Source organism: Sciurus carolinensis, chromosome 3, assembly GCF_902686445.1.
Source record: "Sciurus carolinensis chromosome 3, mSciCar1.2, whole genome shotgun sequence".
Classification (NCBI taxonomy): Eukaryota; Metazoa; Chordata; class Mammalia; order Rodentia; family Sciuridae; genus Sciurus; species Sciurus carolinensis.
Window position 1 is genome coordinate 162,372,035 of NC_062215.1, and position 18,615 is coordinate 162,390,649.

Consider the following 18,615-nt stretch of genomic DNA (forward strand, 5'->3'; position numbering starts at 1 on the left):
GGATTCCCCGCGCCTCGTCTGCTCAGGTGTTTGGCTGCAGCTTGTGGTGATCCTTAAAAGGGCCATGATCTGTGTCTGCCACCCACCTGTGAAATCACATTCCCAGCCTGGTTTGCTATAGGTGAGTGGATAAGACTGAAATGTCAACAGCTCATCCTGTGCACACCCAAACGTCTAGAAACTGTGGTGGGATTCTTGGCCACAGCTTTCACTCCTGGGTTTTCCCTCTTGCTGCCCTGCCACCATCAGAGCAAGCTGAAATCAGACAGAGGCTTCCTCTGCTACCCCTGCATTCAAGATCATCTGTGTCTGGTTCTCCCATCGGTGACACCTAGACTTCCTCACTTTTTCCTTCCTCAATTTTGGGCCTATGTCCATGGTGCTTTTTCCTGACAACCTTGCTTTAGAAGTGACAGTGGAGGGAAAAGTTGACTTTCACTGCCCAGATAACATTTACAAAATCCAAGCCTTCTTGATTTTCTCAAAGGGTAAATTATTAGGGAAACCCCTCTAATTAAAAAATTAGCCACGGCTGGGTAGTAAGGTGCTCCCCCTTTTTAGTTAGCATTGTGTGTAATTAATGCTACACTGTACCATTTAGCAGAAGACACAGTAGTAACAGTAACCATATCTTAAGAACCTGCTTTCTGAGCGTCCATTGTTTTCCAGGCATACTTTGTAAGCATTTTATGTGTAAATTCCATGTAATCCTCACAGTAACCCTGTAGTGGCCTCACTTTTCAGATATAGGAACTGAGGCACAGATGTGTTACAGAGCTTGTCCAAGATCACACAGCAGTAAGAGGCAGAGTTATAATTTGAATGTAGGTGGTTTATTTCCATCATGGAAAATGGAGCTAATATCAGCCCACATGGAGTTGTGAGGGCAGGTGAGATGGCACCAGGGTTTCTCTTGGCACAGTGTCTGACTTGATGTAAGTGCCAAGTAAGTGTAAGCTACAGTTGTCACCCCCTGTTGGGTATTCAGGGCATTTGTGACCTGGGCTATCCTTAGTCATGTGTCCTGTGGCACCTTTTATCACAGCCCTTGTAGCCCAGGATCCTTGTCGTCTCTGCTCGTCCTTCCTCTTAGTGTTCATGGATGCTTCAAGGGCAAGTGTTCTTTGTTCCTTTATTCCGGGTGCCTAGCGCAGGACCAGCCACGTCACTGGAGTTTAGTGGAGGCTTAGGAAGCCAGGGAGGGAGTGAGTGAGTGAGTGCTGACTTAGCAGGAGGGCCATGTGTCCTGTCGGCTTGCTTATTTATTTTCTCTTCTCATTGCAGATGTCAATACCAGGAAATGGAACTTTCTCTTGGAAGAGCACAATAAACTGAGTGAGAAGCCCACCTTGCTGTTTTTATATCGTCCTGTTTTTAAGATTTAATAGTCTTTAAATTTAAGTCTTTGAAGAGTCTCCTTCTCCCTCTGCTGTAGTAACCTCAGTAACCCTTCCTGAAGACAGGGTAGGTGAAAGTGAGATGTTCTCAGGCAACTTTGTTCACGTCCAGTGACAAGCGGCTTTGTGACAGCCCACCTGGATGTAGGGCTCTTCATCCCTAAGGGCGAGATGCTGCTGTTAAAATCCCTGAGGCCTGAGAAACGGTGCCTTCATAGAAGTGGCATGGATGTGAGGAACCAGTGGTGAGCTGGGTTGCTTAGCCTAGGTGAGAGTCGTCTTAGATGGCCTCCAGGAACAGGCTCTCAGCTTACTTCTAGAAGAAGCAGCTCAAGCAAGTAGGAGAGTCTCTGTGGTCCTCAGCTTTGTAACAGGCTGCATTCTGTAGACACGGGAGTTTAGACCAGGGGACTTCAGCATTTTAACAGATGCCGCAGAGGCTGACCAGAAGAAGGAGGTGTGTATACTGGTGAAAGAATGGGATGCTTGCTGGGCACAGTGGCACATGCCTGTAATCCTAGTGGCTCGGCAGACTGAAGCAGGATGGTGAGTTCAAAGTCAGCCTCAGCAATTTTGCGAAACCCTGTCTCAAAATTTCAAAAAAATGGACTGGGGATGTGGCTCACAGGTTAAGTGCCCTGGGTTTATCCCTAGAACCAAGGAGAAAAAAAAAAAAAAAAAGAGAGAGAGAGAGAGAGAAGGGGATGCAGTGTGGCTTCTCATTTTTCTTCTGTGTGCCCTGCTTAGATGGGACAGTAAATTCTAATGCGCCTGAGAAAGAGGGGCATGGTCATGTCTTGACCTGTCCTGGAGCTGACGTGCCCATGCTGCTCATCTTCCAGGCTGTGAGGATTCTGCAGCGGGGTGCGCTGGTTCCCTCTGCTCGGCCCCCTGTGGACTTGCTGGGCCTCCCAGACAGTGGGAGGAGGTGTGCGTTGGCCATCACAGAAGAGACCTGACCCACCCCTGGGAGCTGGGGCCCCCTGACCTTCTTGCTCCTCAGACTAGGGCTTTAAGGAAGAGGGAAAAGCTGAGTTCCTTCTCCGTGTCTCCTGTTTTGTGGCTTAATGTGTGATGTGCGGTAGATATTTCAACATCCTGGGTCTTATTTGTCCCTTCCGTTTAAATAAAAAAAAAGGAATCTAAAGGAATCTAATCTTTAATCTTTATCTGTCTTACTGACAGGCATTACATGTAAGGATGTAAGGAAAGGCTTTTGGGTCTTTGAGGAAGGATTTGCTATAAACTTCAAGGTTAATTTTGAATATGAGGTGATGCTATTTAGTATCAGTAAATGCTGACCGAGGCAGGAGGATGCCGTCCGTCCAGCTCTCTGGCTGCTGCTATTTTCAGTTTGTGACTCGGCGGGAACTATTTGACCAAAGTTAAATTTTTGATGAGAAATAAGAGTTCTTTCCTCTTACCTCCATCTTTCAACCAAGAAAGATACATAAATATGTTAACTAAAAAGACTGACTTTTACGGAATGATGAACAGCAGGATACTTCTAGCATTTGCAGATGAACGTAATACTAAAAAACCATGACTTCTGACTTACATAGCATTGTGTAGTAATTCCTAATCTTTTGTGGGCTGTAGAGTCCTTAAACTATCTAATAAATATGGTTGGTTCTTCATCCAGAAAAGTGCACATATTGAGCACAGATATAAGTTTGCATTGCACTTTAATAATTCCATGGATTTTGTGTTAATAATTCTGATTTAGAGTTTTTACCTGCTTTCTCAGCATTATGAAGTCTCAGGGAGATAAGACTGATCCTCTCCATTTCACAGATGGAAGAAAGCTTAGACCCAGGAAAGAAAGGAGTTGCTTTCCTTCTTGGGAGCATTGAAGGGTCACAGTAAAGTCAGTGTCAGAAATAAGACTAAAATCGCTATCTGCATTTGTAATAACCTGACCCATTAGGAAATTTAGAAGCCATCCCGTGAACTAAGAAGCCAGGGAGGGAAGACACTGCAAAATGTAGCAGTTCCCAGTTCATTTCCAATTCCATCATTAACACTGTAGGCCTGGGAAATGTGATCTTCCCTCCTCACCCTGAGTAGTCTCCTCCCTCATGTGTGAAATTAGATCACTGACCCGAGCTAGTGAGCATGTGCTTGTCAAACTAATGCAGAAATGGCAGTGAGACCTGAGTATATAAATGCCCTTCTGTGGCATGGTAGCAGTTATTTTCTCCAGTAAAGTGAATCTAAAAGCTGTCCTGCTCTCCTTTCAAGTGCCTTGTGTCCTTCTGCCGGCAGTGAGATTGGCATGTGGCCTCTTGTTTCCCCCGGCTGTCACAGTCCAGAAGGGTTCTCAACAATCTTGTCTTGTCAGCTGCTATTTGAAAACATTCACATCTCTCAGCTGTGTGGCTAGTAGCATTCTGCCAAAGAGCTTTTCACAGAAATGACTTCTAGGTGACTCATGAGGCCAGGCACACATGCTTGTCATCTCTCGGCACCAAAGAAAGGGCAGTAGAGACAGTGGTTCACAGGAATGGCAGCCTTCTCACAAACATACCCAGCTGGCTGAACTAGCAGCATGGGATTTTGGAGACAGTAGCTGGTAGGAAACAGTAGATGTGTCCCCCGCCTTCCCCCACACCCCCATTTGGAATAGCTAAAAGAACATAGTGCTTACAAAGTACCACATTTCACATCAGCCCTTAGCTTTCATCGGGTATTTGAGTTCTGAAGATCTCTAGGATTAAAATGAAAATGGTTTTTGCAAGTACATGGAGTGCTCAGTCTCCTGGAGAGTGCAGAAATCAGCATGCTCAGATTTAATTTGGAGATACAAGATGTATTTCTACGTTAATATGGATAGCCCGTTTTATATTAAAGCTGCCAGCCTTCCCTAATTTCCTATAATGGTGATTCTGTTCATGGAAATGGTTTCCAGAAATAACAGGTACTTAGGTTTAGTGAAGGACAGAAATGGATTTAAATATATTGAAAATACAAAGCAATTGAAGGTAGCGGTGACAGCTCAGCCCTCCATCTTTACTTAGGTATTTTGGGGAGTGATGAGCTAATGGTTGGGCCTGAAGACTTGGACCACCTGTGAGGATATTAAGAACACATCTGATCATGCCTGACTGTATGGAATAGAGGACCAATAACCATAGAATTTCAAGTAATAGTGGGTAGAAATAAAATACTTCTTGTTTCTCTTTTAGTTATCCTTTCCTGGATACCTAAGGGCAATTAGCCCACTGGTGGGTTACTGTGACCCCAATTTGCATCTAGCCTTTTTGAGAAGATGACTTGTAGCAGAACCTGTTCAGCTATGTATCTGAAGCCCTTTTTCCTTCATCATGTCTCTTGGGCTTGACCTTCTGGCTCACACGCCTCTCTGTTCTTCTTTCCAGTTACAAGGGTACGCGGCCTCCCACAGGTTCAGCTGGATCCTCTGCCCAAGACTATCACCCTGGCATTTGCTTCTCAGCTTGAGAAGACATCTCTCCATCCTGCTGATGTTCCTGATGCAGACCTTTCTGGAGTGGACACCAAGCTCGTGTCTAATCTGATGCCCTTTCAGAGAGCTGGAGTCAAGTAGGTTCTTTCGCACTCTCTTGCACAAATTTCATCACTCACCAAGGACTGGGTTCAGATGCTTCCTCTTTTCTGGATACTCATCTTGCATGGTTGACTAAAAACTCCTAGGCATTAAACAGTCAGTTGTGCAGTTACCAGAGCCTTGTTATAACCATTGATTTCAAATTCCATGAATTAACCAGGACTCTGGATTGCAGGTGTGCAGAGACCCAATTCAAAGTAGTTTTAACAGAAATGCATGTGATGGAAAATCCATCATCTCTAAAGATCTCATCGGGACTCTCTGGTCCTCTCATCACTCTGCTTTCTTCTTGGCTTGCACTGTTCTCACCCAGACACTCCTCTTAGTGACAATTAGTGATATTGTGGACTTCCAGCTTGCCTTCCATTAGCTCAGCAACCCAGCCCAAGCCTATTTTTCCTGGTGGATCTGACACTGCAGTGGGTTGGTTTAATGTTGATGCTGGAACCAATCATGTGGCCTTGGAGGCTTGAAGTCTTGCTGGGTAGATCTTCCTTGGATCCAGTGGGTAGGGCCTGTGACACCTGAATTACTTGGTCTGAGAGCGGAAAGTCAGGGTGACCTTATTATGGAAAGGAAAAAGATCAAGTCATATCCTGACCTTTTTTCCCAGAGTGTCTTGGGAGAAACAAGTGATAGTTTTCAACTTACCTTCTCATGAAAATATGGGATTTGAAGGAGAGAAAAGAGGAGATCTTGATGGTCTGTCCAGAAGTAATAGGAGTTAGAGCTATTATTCGGCAGCATAGCTGGAGACAGAGCCCATGCAAGGGAGGGAACCCAAGTTCTCAGTGGAGCTGACAAACTGCAGAGCTGCTCGCCTGTAACCCGAGTGGTGCTCAGGTACAAGCTCAGCTATGCTCTGAGCAAATTCTCTTCTCTCCGTACTCTTTGGACACAACTGCCCTTGTATCCCCGTGGTTTCAGCCCTGCCTGTCACCCCTGTTCTCCTTTCCCCTCCAGCTTCCATCTCTCTTAGAAGAACTGACTTCGAAGAACTTCTTGCTTTGCCATTTCGGTCCTTCATGTGTTGAAGTGTCCTTCAGGCCTCGTTTTCATGAGGCTCAGGGTGGTTTATTCTTTGATATTTCTTCTTCTGGCTTCTTCACCAGACCTGAGGCAGGTGGCTGAGCCCCACCCTCTGAGCAGCCCGTCTGCTGTATCCACGTTCTTCATGCTCTATTAGAGATCCTTTGGCACTTGGTGGATGCTGGTCTTGGCAGCTCACCCCATTACCCTGAGGGAGGCATATGTGAGAGACATCAAGCCAGATGTGCATGCGACCACAGCTGTAGCCACAGGACTGGACGGGTTAGAAGCTTTCATCTTTTTCACGGTATATGGTTGTAAAGCTACTATGGTCCTTGTAGCCTTTCTTCAGAGCTTCCTAATTAAATTCAGTTTTTAACTTTCAGTCTCTGAACAGTTAGAGGTGTAGTTTTGGGGGATGTGAGCTGTCCATTCCTGTTCTGTTTTTTAATATAAGGACTATGTTGAACATACCTTGATATTTACATAGCAGAACCTCTTAGACATATCAGCTTCTGCTAATATATAACTGATCCCATTCAGCAGATGAATGCATCCAGGACCAGAAAGAGTCCCTTACCTAAAGTCACTCAGCTGCAGAGTTGGCATTGAGACTCAAGTCTGTGGCTTCTGATGATGCATGGCATTTCTTTTCCTTTCCTACCAAATTAGAAAAGACGCATGTGGCTGTGTTGCTCTGTTATCCAGACCTTTTCTTTGTTCTCGTGTTTTGGAGACTTCGTTCCTTAGTTGGGCCACCTCAGGGCAGGGGAGGGGGAAGAAAGTGAAGTTTGGGGGTCTGTTCTGCTTTGAAAATGACCAGATGGACCAAGCCATCTGGAAGTTGTGGGTGGCACAGCCGAGGAGGCTGAGACAAAAGGCACTCAAAGGGAGCCGGGTTCTCCGTGGATTTCGTTTCTTGGGTACTGCCTGTCCTTCCTGGCCACCAATTTTGCAAGTCAGAAAATGAAGTGAAAAGATGAAATTTTCACACCCGCCCTCCTTGTTTATCTGTGCTGTGGGTAGATCCCAGAACTGGCCGGGAAGATTTTATAAAGCAGGTGTGCGGGAGGCAGCCAGTCCTGTAGGGGACAAGAGAGTGGCATCCTGCTGCCTCCTCCCAGCAGCCAAGGCTGGGGCTACAAGAAGGGTCACTCCCTCTCACCCAGGTAGCTGTTGTTGGGAGGACAGGGAAGTCCCATGACATGGCATGTAGGAAGTCCCATGATTTCCCTCATCCTACATGCTGCTGGGCTTTGGGCATGCTAACCTCAGGTCCCCAGAGAGCTACTGCTTAGTTTCCAGGAAATCAGAAAGGCCAAATGCAGCTTAGAATCCTTACAGACTCCACCAGATGCAGGTTAGAAGACATTACTTTCTCTTTTTCCTACATGAGAATTAAATAAAAAGCTGTTCTACCTGCTGTTTATCATGTTTCTGAGCAAATGGTTAGTTTTTAGGAATTAGATGAAAGAGGACTGGGGTTTGGAGCAGGGGACCAGATGCCTGGCATTTGGGATCCTTTAAGCTTCTCACTGATTTGTCTAGTGACTCAAGCAGGTCTTTTTGCTGTTTGTGCCTTGGACATTTTTCTCGTTTTTGTGGAATAATAGTTATAAATTGACCACTTCTTGGTGCTTATGAAGGTACCAGACAGTATCTTAAACACGATGAATATCGTCTCCGTCGGTCCTCCCCGCACCCTGTGTGCGGGCACTCCTGCTATTCCCTCTTCACTGCCAAGGGTGCATAAAGGGGTGCAACTGCTAAGTGGTGCAAGTGGGATTCCAACATAGACCAGGGTGGCTCCAAAATGGTGAAGTCCCCCTCGTGTGCACACTCCTAGCGTTTGTAGAACCTAAGGCTTCAGGACCTGGCTGCTGCCAGTGGAGGAGAACCCTGCGCTGAGGCTGAGCTCCTTCTTCGACACTCACTCTGGCCCCCACCCTCTTCCCGGTGCACCCTCCTCCTCTTCAGCATTTTCCGTCTCTGCCAGCTCTGCCCTCTGCTTATATGCATATGAAGCGCACTCAGATCTTCAGAAAGCTTTATTTTTAACCCCTCTGACTCGTCTTTCTTTCTGTTCTTCCTGGGCAGATTTCCCAAGTGAGTCACTGCCCTGGTGATGGATGGCTGAGCTTGCCCCACCTTCGTGTTCCCGTGGGCTGACTCCTTTCACTGAAACCTTCCCTCCTCTGAGTCTTCCTCCCTCATGAGTCCTCTCTTGGAACCCTTCCCCTCGGCTCCCACAGCCAGATTAAATTGCCTTCTAGGTCTTCTCCTCACCACTTGGCCACCATTCCATATTTTCCCTTGGTTGACTCCCTCTCTCTTTTCATTTTATACTGCCCCCAGATCCACTCCTGCCCTTTCCTCTTCTGGGGGCAAATCTTGCTGCAAGTAGTGCCCGAGCTGGCCAGGACAGCCTGCACCATGTTTCCTGCTTTTGGTAGTGGCGGGTTGACGGACATGGGATGTACTAGAACACATGTACTGAGCTGCTGACTCTCCTTTGTATGCTTGCAGTTTTGCCATAGCAAAAAGAGGTCGCCTGCTGCTTGCTGATGACATGGGACTGGGAAAGACCATCCAAGCCATCTGTATAGCGGCCTTCTACCGGAAGGAATGGCCACTCCTGGTGGTGGTACCGTCCTCTGTGCGCTTCACCTGGGAGCAGGTTGATTCTCTTTGTATTGGAATCTTAAGAAAGAAGGTTTTCCTTGATACGAGAATAACAAAAGAATGGGTTGGAAACAAGGCCTTGAATCTCTGAAGGTCTTGTCTCAAGTGAAGATCAGAAGAAAGATGAGCTGGCAGCCTGCAGGCAGGCTTATATTTTCTGAATTAGTCAGGTTGTACTTTAGGGAAGAAAGTCAAGGACTCATCACCTTAGGGGCATCAGCTGGTTCAACAGTGGACACTTCCAGTACCTCTGTTCCCTCTGTATGCAAATTAATATGTTCCATTTGTACCACACTTTATTCTAAAATAACTTTGCTTCCTTAATCCCATGACACAAGACAGTGACCCCCTTTACAAATGAGCAAACTAAATCTCAAATGGGTTAAGCACCATGCATCCTGTTAGTGAGGGGCAGAGTGGGACTCGAAGACCCCTCTTGACTTATTGGCTCAGTGTTTTGTACTCAATAGAAGGCGGTATGGGTGGGATGTTCCCTGTCACCCAGGTCACCTTATGGATGGAGAACCTGACATGAACGTTGAGTTATCGAATCCCTGTAAGCAAACACAGCAAAGAAGGAAGACCTAGCTCATTAGCCATAGCTTTTCCTGACTTTGTCAGCCTTGTGCTTCCTTATACATGCCTTCTTCCTGAGGTCTCTGTGAGCTGTGATGGAAGGAAGTTGCTCTTCCTGCTGCTGGTCAGCCTAATGCCAGATGTGCCATCCTTACCAAAGAGAAGGCAAAAACTTTTAAAAATGTGTGTTGAGACAATACATTTTTTTGCTATCTATATGATCTGAATTCTGTCAACACCTGCGGACAGCAACCATTCAGTCAGTACCCTGTGTGTGTTAGATTCCCTTAGTACCCCAGAAGTTCCAGGGAAGAGTCAGGTAGATGGTTACAAGCAGGACCAAGACTAGGGAAAAGGCCAGCACCCCCATCCTCAGAACAGTGCAGCCCAGGCAGTGCCGGGACGTGCATGGTCACCCAGCATTGATGGGGTGCCCAGCAACCTTCCACTGGCTCCAGGGAGCAAGTTTGACTAGGGTTGCTGGGGAGAGCAGGTGGTTTTGTAGAAAATATTTATATAAACACTTCCGTCATCATCAGTAAACGCTTAAGAGTTTGCCTTCAGTGTACCAGGCTCTCCTAAGTCCTTTATAAAATTCTTAGGAAGAATCATATTCTTCCCCAGCAGAAACTTCCTGTCTGTTTAGACCACAGAGATGAAACCCAGAGGCATCACAAGTGCTTGCTGACAAGGGAAGGGGCGTTTTATCAGGGGCAATGAAGGGGCATGGAGGGTTAGAGGGAGGTGGAGAAAGCAAGGAGGTGGAGAAACCAGATGTGCTTTTCAGGGAATGATAAAATCGGTCCATACTGAGAGCTCTGGAGAGGGCTGGGTAGTCACTATTTATTGGGTTTTGCTCTCCCCTGTCATCCACAGGCCTTCCTTCAGTGGCTGCCATCTCTGAGCCCAGATAGCATCAACGTGGTAGTGAATGGGAAGGGCCACCTGACAGCTGGCTTGGTCAACATAGTCAGTTTTGACCTTCTTAGCAAATTGGAAAAACAGCTAAAGACCCCTTTCAAGGTCGTCATCATTGTAAGTGACTTGCAAAGTCTTCAAGTACTTTATCTCTGTGGAATCGCTTGGAAATTTCTAGAGGGATCTGTAATCTCATTGAGCCTTTCTCAGTTTCTAGAGGACTAGAAATCAGTGTTTTTATTTTGTTAGAGAGCTGACATTTGATTCCTCTCAAATAGCAGTTCTCAACCCTGGTCGCATGTTAGCATTTACTGGGGAGCTTTTTTTCTCCTTTTTTAAAATGTTAGCAGTTTTTTAAAATTTTGTTTTGTTTTTTTGGTGCATTATAATCGTACATAATGATGGGATTTGTTGTTACATATTTGAACATGCACACAACATGCTGATATAATTTGGCTAATATAATTTCCTGGGTAGCTTGTTAAAATTGAGGTTGAATGCATCTGTGCTAGGGTTTCTAGCCTATCTCTCCTATAGCTTGAGTCTGCAGTTGAGGCCAGCACCTTGACATCTGGGGCTCCAGGACAGCAGCCTGGACAGTTAGGGTGTGTGCCCTCAGTGGTGCCATTTTGTCAGAGTAACTCAGAGATACTGTTCAATAATAAGTTACCTTTCAGCCAATATAAAGACACCCTGCTTCCCCAAAACCAAACCAAACCAAACAAACAAATAAACATAAAAAGCACCTTTTACTGGAGTTGGTTTTTAAAACAAAGTCTTTGCTAGAGCCTGCTCCCAGATCCCACAGCACATCTTTCAGTTCCTGCTTTCCTTCCTTCGCAGCTCATGCACTCATGAGGAAAGTCTGGGCAGACTTGGTACCCAGCCAGCTCTGTCAGAACTGAATGTGTCAACATAGTTCCCAAATCAAAACATCGTGGGAGCTCAGACAAGGGAAGGAGAAGACAATTGCTGACCTCAGGGGCTCTCTTCCCATGTTCTAGACATGAGAACCACACTGTGTTCTTGGCATAAGCAAACAGAAATGTACATTTTTTTTTCCCCAAAGCTATAAGGTGACAAGTCTTTGGGGGAGCCATTTCTAGTTTGGCACAAATTCAATGGCTTAAAAACTGTTAGCATCCAAGTGAAATGAAAACATTAGAAAAATATCCCACTCGTCTAGCATGCACAAGAATCTGGGTTCAATTCCTAGTAGCATAAAAAATTTTTTTTTAAAACAAAAAAGAGTATTCCAGGGTGGAAGGCGATGGGTCTGGAGCGTGGGGAGCAGAACACCTTCATTTCTTGTGTGCCCCCTTGTATGAGGTGCTTCATCTATAACCATGGATCTTCCCAGAGCCCCTGAGCCAGTATCATCTTTTATTCTTGAGTTATCCCTTCACAGCTAATGGAACTGACAGCGGCAGTGGGGGATCATTCCCTCAGACAGAAAGCTAACAATGTAGAGAATCATTGTTTAAAGCTGGTTGCATCTGGCTTCAGAATTTGTTTTTCTGTTTCTGCCATGAATTTTTTGGCAAACATTGGTTTGTTCTTTAGTGAAGTAAGAGCCCTGTCCTCTTGTGACTTCAAAGAAACATTGTAGAAAGTAATATAGTGACAACCCTGTCATGTCATGCTTCTTAGAAGCAGTTTGGTTTCAAGCCATTGCTTAGGACATGTTTTCACCCATTAGTCAGAGGGCCTGGTCCCTTTATGTCCTTGCACTTTCTGTGATTCCTCTCTATGAAGAGAGAAGTCCCATGACTGTGCCAAGGACTTGTCATGAAACCAGAGCATGACTGTTTCTAGAGACTGTCTTGACACTTTGGGGGGCATCTCATGCTTCCCTCCATTATGCTGTTGAGGCCCTCTTTGTTCATCGCAGCTGAAATGGAACAGGAGTCCTCATAGATTTCATAGAGACAGAGCTGGAGTCTTTTTAGTACCCCCTATTCATAGGACAGCTGCAAGGAATCTAAGTGTCAGGACTGATCCAAGGGCTGTGTGTGTTAGCCCATGTAAGACAGCATGCATGAGGCTCTGGGTTCTGTCACTGATGCCATGGGCGCAGAAAATATGTATATAACACACACACATATATTTTAAATATATGTGTGTGTGTGTGTGAGTGTGTGTATGTGTGTATCAACCTCATACATTAAGAACTATCATTATATCCATTTTGCAGGTGGAGAAACTGGCTCCACAGAGAGGTCAGTTAGTTTTCAGAGTCACGTGGCAAAGAACTAGAATGTGTACCAACCTAGAAACTTTTCCCTCAGGTACTAATAATGTAGTAGTATAACTCATTTGACTTTAGAAAATATGACAAATTCTGTTTGCTTATGCACAGAATGCAGAGCTGTAAGTAATCATGCTCCATGTTCTGAACATAATAGCGAGTTCCTGGAGGACAGGGCTCATCCTCTTCTTTCTCAGTCCCCACAGGGCTTTATTCACACCCACCCCAGTGATAGCACTGACTGATCAGTTGTCAGTGTGTCCAACATTCTCGCTGTACTGCTGGCCCCTGGGGCAGGTGCTGGACACACGTTGGGTCTTTAGCATTCTTTAGTCCTGTGCCACATAGATATGTGGTGCCTTTTATGAAACAGTAAACCAATTTTCAGGGGCTTGTTCATCCAAGTAGCCTCCAAGGGGGCAGGGATTCACTAATCCCACCTTGTTAGTGGAAAGGGTCCCCAGAAAGATATAAGTGACTTGCCAAGACTACTGTAGTAAAGAAGCCACCCCAGGGCCCTGGGTCTTTCCCTGGCCCCCTGTGCCGTCTCCTTGAATGAGAACGTGCCATGGCATGTGTACACATGGAAAATGCCAGGCCAGCCAGCGGTGCATGCCTGTAATCCCAGGGGCTCAGGAGGCTGAGGCAGGAGAATCATAGTTCAAAGCCAGCCTCAGCAAAAGTGAGGCACTAAGCAACTCACTGAGACCCTGTCTCTAAATAAAATATAAAATAGGGATGGGGATGTGGCTCAGTGGTCAAGTGCCCCTGAATTCAATATCTGGTACCAAGAAAAAAAAAAAAAAGAGAGAAAATGCCAGGCCAGGGTCAAGCTTGAGGTGGGCTTGCTGTGTCCCTTAGGACTGAGCCTTGTTCACCCACATGGCTGTTTCTTTCAGGATGAATCTCATTTCCTCAAAAATATCAAGACTGCCCGCTGTCGAGCAGCTGTACCCATCCTAAAGGTGAGTGCTGATGAGAAGAGTTGGGGTTTGTGCCCGCTGGGCCTGAGACCTGCAGTGTTGCTCAGATGTGTGGTGTTGCTGGTAGAGCCATTGCTGTCCCGGCCTGTGAGCTGTGGATGGGTGGGATTCAGGATTGTCTGAGGACATCTGTCCTTGGGGTTTGGTGCCAGTTCCATTTTCCTTCCTGATGTCCTTCTAAGGACTCAGTAGTCCAGTTGAAGACCCGTTGAAGGTCACAGGCTAGGTTGGGACAGGACTCCAGCATTCTCCTCTGGCTTCCTTCCTGGGTAGGGGAGAGCCTGTAGCAGCTTATCCACTAAGCATCTCAGAAGAAACTGAGTCACATGTAGTGGCACAGCTGTCAAGGTGTTGGGAACCGAGAAGTTGACTTAGCCAAACCTAGGACCAGCCAGGGCCAGTGGGTATCAGCAGGAAGCCCTGGCAGAGCTGAGACTTTCCTTGTAAGCCTGTCAGTCACCTTTCAGTGCTCTCTGGGCTTCCTTGGCTCACAGGAGGGCTGGCTGTCCACATTCTTTTCTGTGGGGTTCTGCACTAGTTCCTGAGCACCTGGATGGCAAGAGTTGTGCTTCAGAGCAGGAGGGGTGGGAATGAGTCGAGGGTCAGGCCTTTCCCTACTCACGTCTGGCATGCTGTGTAGGCTGTGTTCCTCTGGCACTCTTGTCAGTCTCTTGGTCCCTTAGCCCTCACAGAGGAGGTAGGCGCCAGATTTCCTTCTGTCTTCTTAGGGTGAGTTCTTTTCCCAATGTGAAGTGTGGATTATGAAAGTAGTGTTTTCTCTCATGCAAGTTAGAAGTCTCACAATGACTTTGGAGGAACCTACTGTAGTTGATGTAGACTGAGCAAGTTTATCATGTACTCTATTTAGCCAGCCTTTATGTTACTCCAGTGTTTTGAAACTGCAGCTTTTATTGTTTAAAATGAGTTACCTAAACTAAGGAAAACAAATTTGCTGATTATTAGTCAAATTTAGCATTTGACAATTAGTTTAATTTCCCCACCTGTTTTTGTTAGCTTTGTGTCATTATGACGAAAAGACCTGACAAGACTAACTTGGCAGAGGAAAAGTTTATGTTGGCTGATGGTTTTAGAGATTCAGTTCATGGTTGGTGGACTCCATAGCTCTGGGGCTCGAGATGAGGCAGAGGATCATGGCAGAAGGGTGTGGTGGAAGAAAGCAGCTCAGGATGTTGCGACCAGGAAGTATAGCGAGAGCTCTGCTCACTGGAACAAAATATAAAACTCTCAGTGACCTTTTCCTCCAGCCATACCCTTCCTGCCAACAGTTACTACCCAGTTAATCCATATGTGAATTAATCCATTTATTAGGTCAACAGCTTTAAATTTAATCATTTTGCCTCTGAGCATTCTTGCATTGTTTCACATGAGCTTTTGGGAGACACCTCATGTCTAACCTATAATACAGCCACCCCCAAAACACAACATGAATGTCCACTCATTTCAAGATTTAATTTTATTAAGGAGTAACAGGTAATATGATGCATCTTCCAAGTCAGGGTTATGTCATATGCTTCAAACCTAAAAATAAAAGTTTTTTACTTTAAAAGGCTTGATTTTCTGCTGACATTACCTAAAAATATGTATATATTGATAGCCATTTATGGACATATAATGAGATGTCTTTCCATCTTTGGAGAGGCTTTAATATGTTTTATTTATAAATATGTTAACAGGTCTTGGTACCGTGGTTCCAGTATTACAGACAAAGCTAAAATTAAATCTGTACCCCTGATGACAAAAGGATTGCACAGTAGTTAGATCATGTCATTAAAGTGGTAGTATGAAAGCTTCTTGCCCATGTGGCCATTGCCTGGTTGGGCACTTAGAACTATGTAGTAGGTTCCGAAATAGGTGTCGCTGAGCCAGACCTTTGGAACATATACATCTTTAATATCTTAAGCATATTTCAAAGTGACATATTTAAAACAAATCTTTAAACTGCTGACTAGTACACATTATTCTACGTTGGCTGTAGACGTGGGTGAATTAATATTTTAAAGTAGGAGCTATGCACATGACCTGCTGTCCATGAAGGTGTCTTGAGGTAACATTGGCTTCATATAATGCTGGGCAGTGGAAGGATTGGGGTAAACGAGTCGGGCGTGGCTTCTTCCGCATTCTGTTCAGTAAACCTTTTGCTCTCTTTGCTATATTTTTGTCTAGATCAGAATTGCTCAGTCTTGGTGCTATTGGTACTTTGGGTTGAATGATTCTTTGGCTGTCCCATTTATGGTAGGATGTTTAATAACATCCTTGGCCTCTATACACTAGATTCCAGTAGGACTTCCGGCTGTGATAATCAACATTGTCTCCAGATGTTTCCCAGCATCCTACTTCCAAACCCATTGAGAACCACTGACCTAAATGCTCTAAGAAATGAAACTGAATGCTTTAGGAATAAGAAAATAGTTGGGAGGAAGCAAAGTATGTCTTTGAAAAGCCACCTAATGTGCAAATTTAGTGCCACTAGATCGTTCCTCTAATGGTACATCTCTTAGAACTATATTCTGGGCCTGTAATTCCAGCGACTCAGGAGGCTGAGGCAGGAGGATCTCAAATTCAAAGTCAACCTCAGCAACTTAGTAAGACCCTGTATCAAAATAAAATATAAAAGGGCTGGGGATGTGGCTCAGTGGTTAAGTGCCCCTGGGTCTAATCCCCAGTACTAAAACAAAACAAAACAAAAAACCCTGTATTCTGATAATGAATATCACAATATATTTTCAGAACATGTGCTTCATATTATCATACAGCCTGTGAGGTAGCAGGGTCAGATTGTGCCAGAAATGTGAGTTTTGTAAGTGATGACAGCAGTCAGCATATAGAGGTTGTGTTGTTATCTCATAAGAAACTGGTCTCATTGTCCCATGGGAAATGGGACCTCTTTCTTTCCCCAAAGCACTGTTTGCCTGGGTTACTATTACTAAATCAAGTGGCTTAGTCTCTAAGTAAGTATATAGTGTACATAAATGTATGAAAGTAGGCAAAACAGAAAACTCTAAAGGACAATATTAAAACCTGAAAACCACTGTTAACAGTGTGGCTGTTTTTGTGACATGCCGATTGTAGGGCAAGATGGTGGTTTTTAGTGATGTGGAGCACGCCATTCCGTAAACACGTCCTGTAGTTTAACCTTCAGCATCAGCCTTGGTCCTTACCCCTCTTTGTTGTTACAAATAATTGAGCAATGAACGTCTTCCATCTATGTGTACTTGGCATGCTTATCCTTCAGGACAAAGTCCCACAAGAGAGTTGCTTGGTTCTCAGGCCTTCTGTGGAGCCTCTGAGTGCAGCCTGGCCAGGCAGAACCATTTTCATTCCCATTCAGCCTGTGTCCGGGCCCTTCCCCACAGGACACCAGCTCTGAGGCTTATCAATGCTCTTTTGAGCATCAAGTGTGTGTGCTCAGGTTTTTCGTTTGTTAGTTTAATTGGTTTTGTTTACACTGATTTTGTTGCTGTTGCTGTTAAATCACTATAATAACAAAATTCCATTTTTTAAAGAGGAAAGGCCCCCAGAACCCACTACCCTTTTTTAATAAATACTGTTTCTCTTTCCTTTGAGTAGAGTGCAGTTTCTAATGATGAGCTAGATGAGAGATTGGCTAAAATGGTCAGTCTTCTTCTTTTTCCTTTTTTATTTAAGTAGTTCAAATAGATGATAAGTTCAAATGTATGAAAGGAAGGATGGTGAAAACTACACCTTTCTCCTGCCTCGGGCTCCCGTCTCTCATCCCTCTCCCCAGGCAGCCACACCAGATTTCTGTGGAGGTGGGTGTTTCCTTCCTCCCGCAGGCTGTCTGTCCCATAGCCACTGCTTTATACCTACCTTTTTCCCCTTAGTAACATGTCTTGAAAATCATTCCTTGTTATTCCAAAGGATTCTCCCTCTTCCTTACAAATAGCATTATTGTGTAAATCCATCAAAATATGAATCTTGTTCCCTTTGGATGGATTTGTAACTAAATCGTAGCTCTTACAATGCTGAAACTTGTTACATGATACAGAAGCAGGCAGTAGAGAACTCAGACCCCTGCATCTGGAAGAGATGGCTCTCTGCTTCCTTCAGGCCAGAGAGGAAAGGGGCATCAGCTGAAGGGTTCTATTTTTTCCCCCTGGTGTGACAAGTCTACAGGTGAAGTCCTATTCTGGTTTATTTCCTTAAGTTCATTACAGAGCCAGACTTAAAAAGGAAATTATTGGCATCTGATACTTAAGGAAAAAAGAGACTGTGTTTTCTAGAAAATCCACCTTAGTATTTAATTTTCACGTGTGTATTATCTTAATACCTGTACACAAGTGGTTTGCAGGCCTTAGAGCTCATAATAGCATAACTTTAATCAGCTATAATTATCATTTTCTGTATTATCATTAGAGCAACTTGGTATTTTGAATCAGTACACCTGTAGTCAGTCTTCATTCTTTCCTGTTCCAACCCAAGGACTCCCTTAACTGTGGCATCACGATTTCTTTGTTAGCAGAGTGATACTATGTAGCTTGAAATCATTATCATGCAAGTCAGTTTATTCATGTCAGTACCTTTCAGGCTTTTTGGAACATGGGGGAGGACCTAGAGCAATCATTTCACTTACATGAAATATGCTGACCTAATCAGAGGCTCAGAAAGACTGATCACTAGGTGTCACTGAGTGGTAGGTGGACTTTGGCTGGTACCAGGGGTGGCTTCTGGTCAGCAGTGGCCATAACTATGCTGTTTGTCTTGGTTTGGTCTTGTTTGTTCTGGGGAGCACTGCTCAGGGTCAAAGCAAAGCACAGAACCCAGTCCCCTTCCTAGATTCCCATTTTTGGGTCCATCCTGCACCTCAGGCCTTGAATTTTGCTGTTTCTCCTTGTGGGGGGTCATTATCGTCCTGCATGTATTTTTGATCTGGGTACTTTTGGTCACGTGCCCTAAGTTTTGCTTGCCATTGTCCTTATTTTTGAAGACTCTGTAATGACTTTGGAACGACTTTAATGGCTGCATTGTTCCTGCCTCATCAGGGTTAATGAGAGTCGGACAGTTGGGTGTCATGGACGTGGTCTTCTCTCTGATGTTACCTGCCTTCTTTGTGTCTTATTTCTAAATTGAGAATATTGCATTAAGCTTATTTAGAGGACTATTAGGAATAATACGGAGTAAAAGAATGGGACTGAGCTTTGGGGAGCATGACTTTAT

The 18,615-nt window shown here is 44.9% G+C and overlaps 1 protein-coding gene across 4 annotated transcripts in view; it reads left to right on the top strand.

Moving 5' to 3' along the window:
* Positions 1 to 18,615, top strand: part of Smarcal1 (SWI/SNF related, matrix associated, actin dependent regulator of chromatin, subfamily a like 1) — a 66,939-nt gene that overhangs the window by 9,065 nt on the left and 39,259 nt on the right. For all 4 annotated transcript variants that reach the window (XR_007107699.1, XM_047544658.1, XM_047544655.1 and 1 more), the window contains 5 exons: positions 1,285 to 1,335; positions 4,775 to 4,958; positions 8,539 to 8,689; positions 10,147 to 10,305; positions 13,336 to 13,401. Coding sequence is in view for 3 of the 4 variants with exons in the window: in XM_047544658.1 (XP_047400614.1) it covers positions 1,285 to 1,335; positions 4,775 to 4,958; positions 8,539 to 8,689; positions 10,147 to 10,305; positions 13,336 to 13,401 (611 nt within the window). In the remaining variant the exon portion in view is untranslated. The remainder of the gene's footprint in view (positions 1 to 1,284; positions 1,336 to 4,774; positions 4,959 to 8,538; positions 8,690 to 10,146; positions 10,306 to 13,335; positions 13,402 to 18,615) is intronic.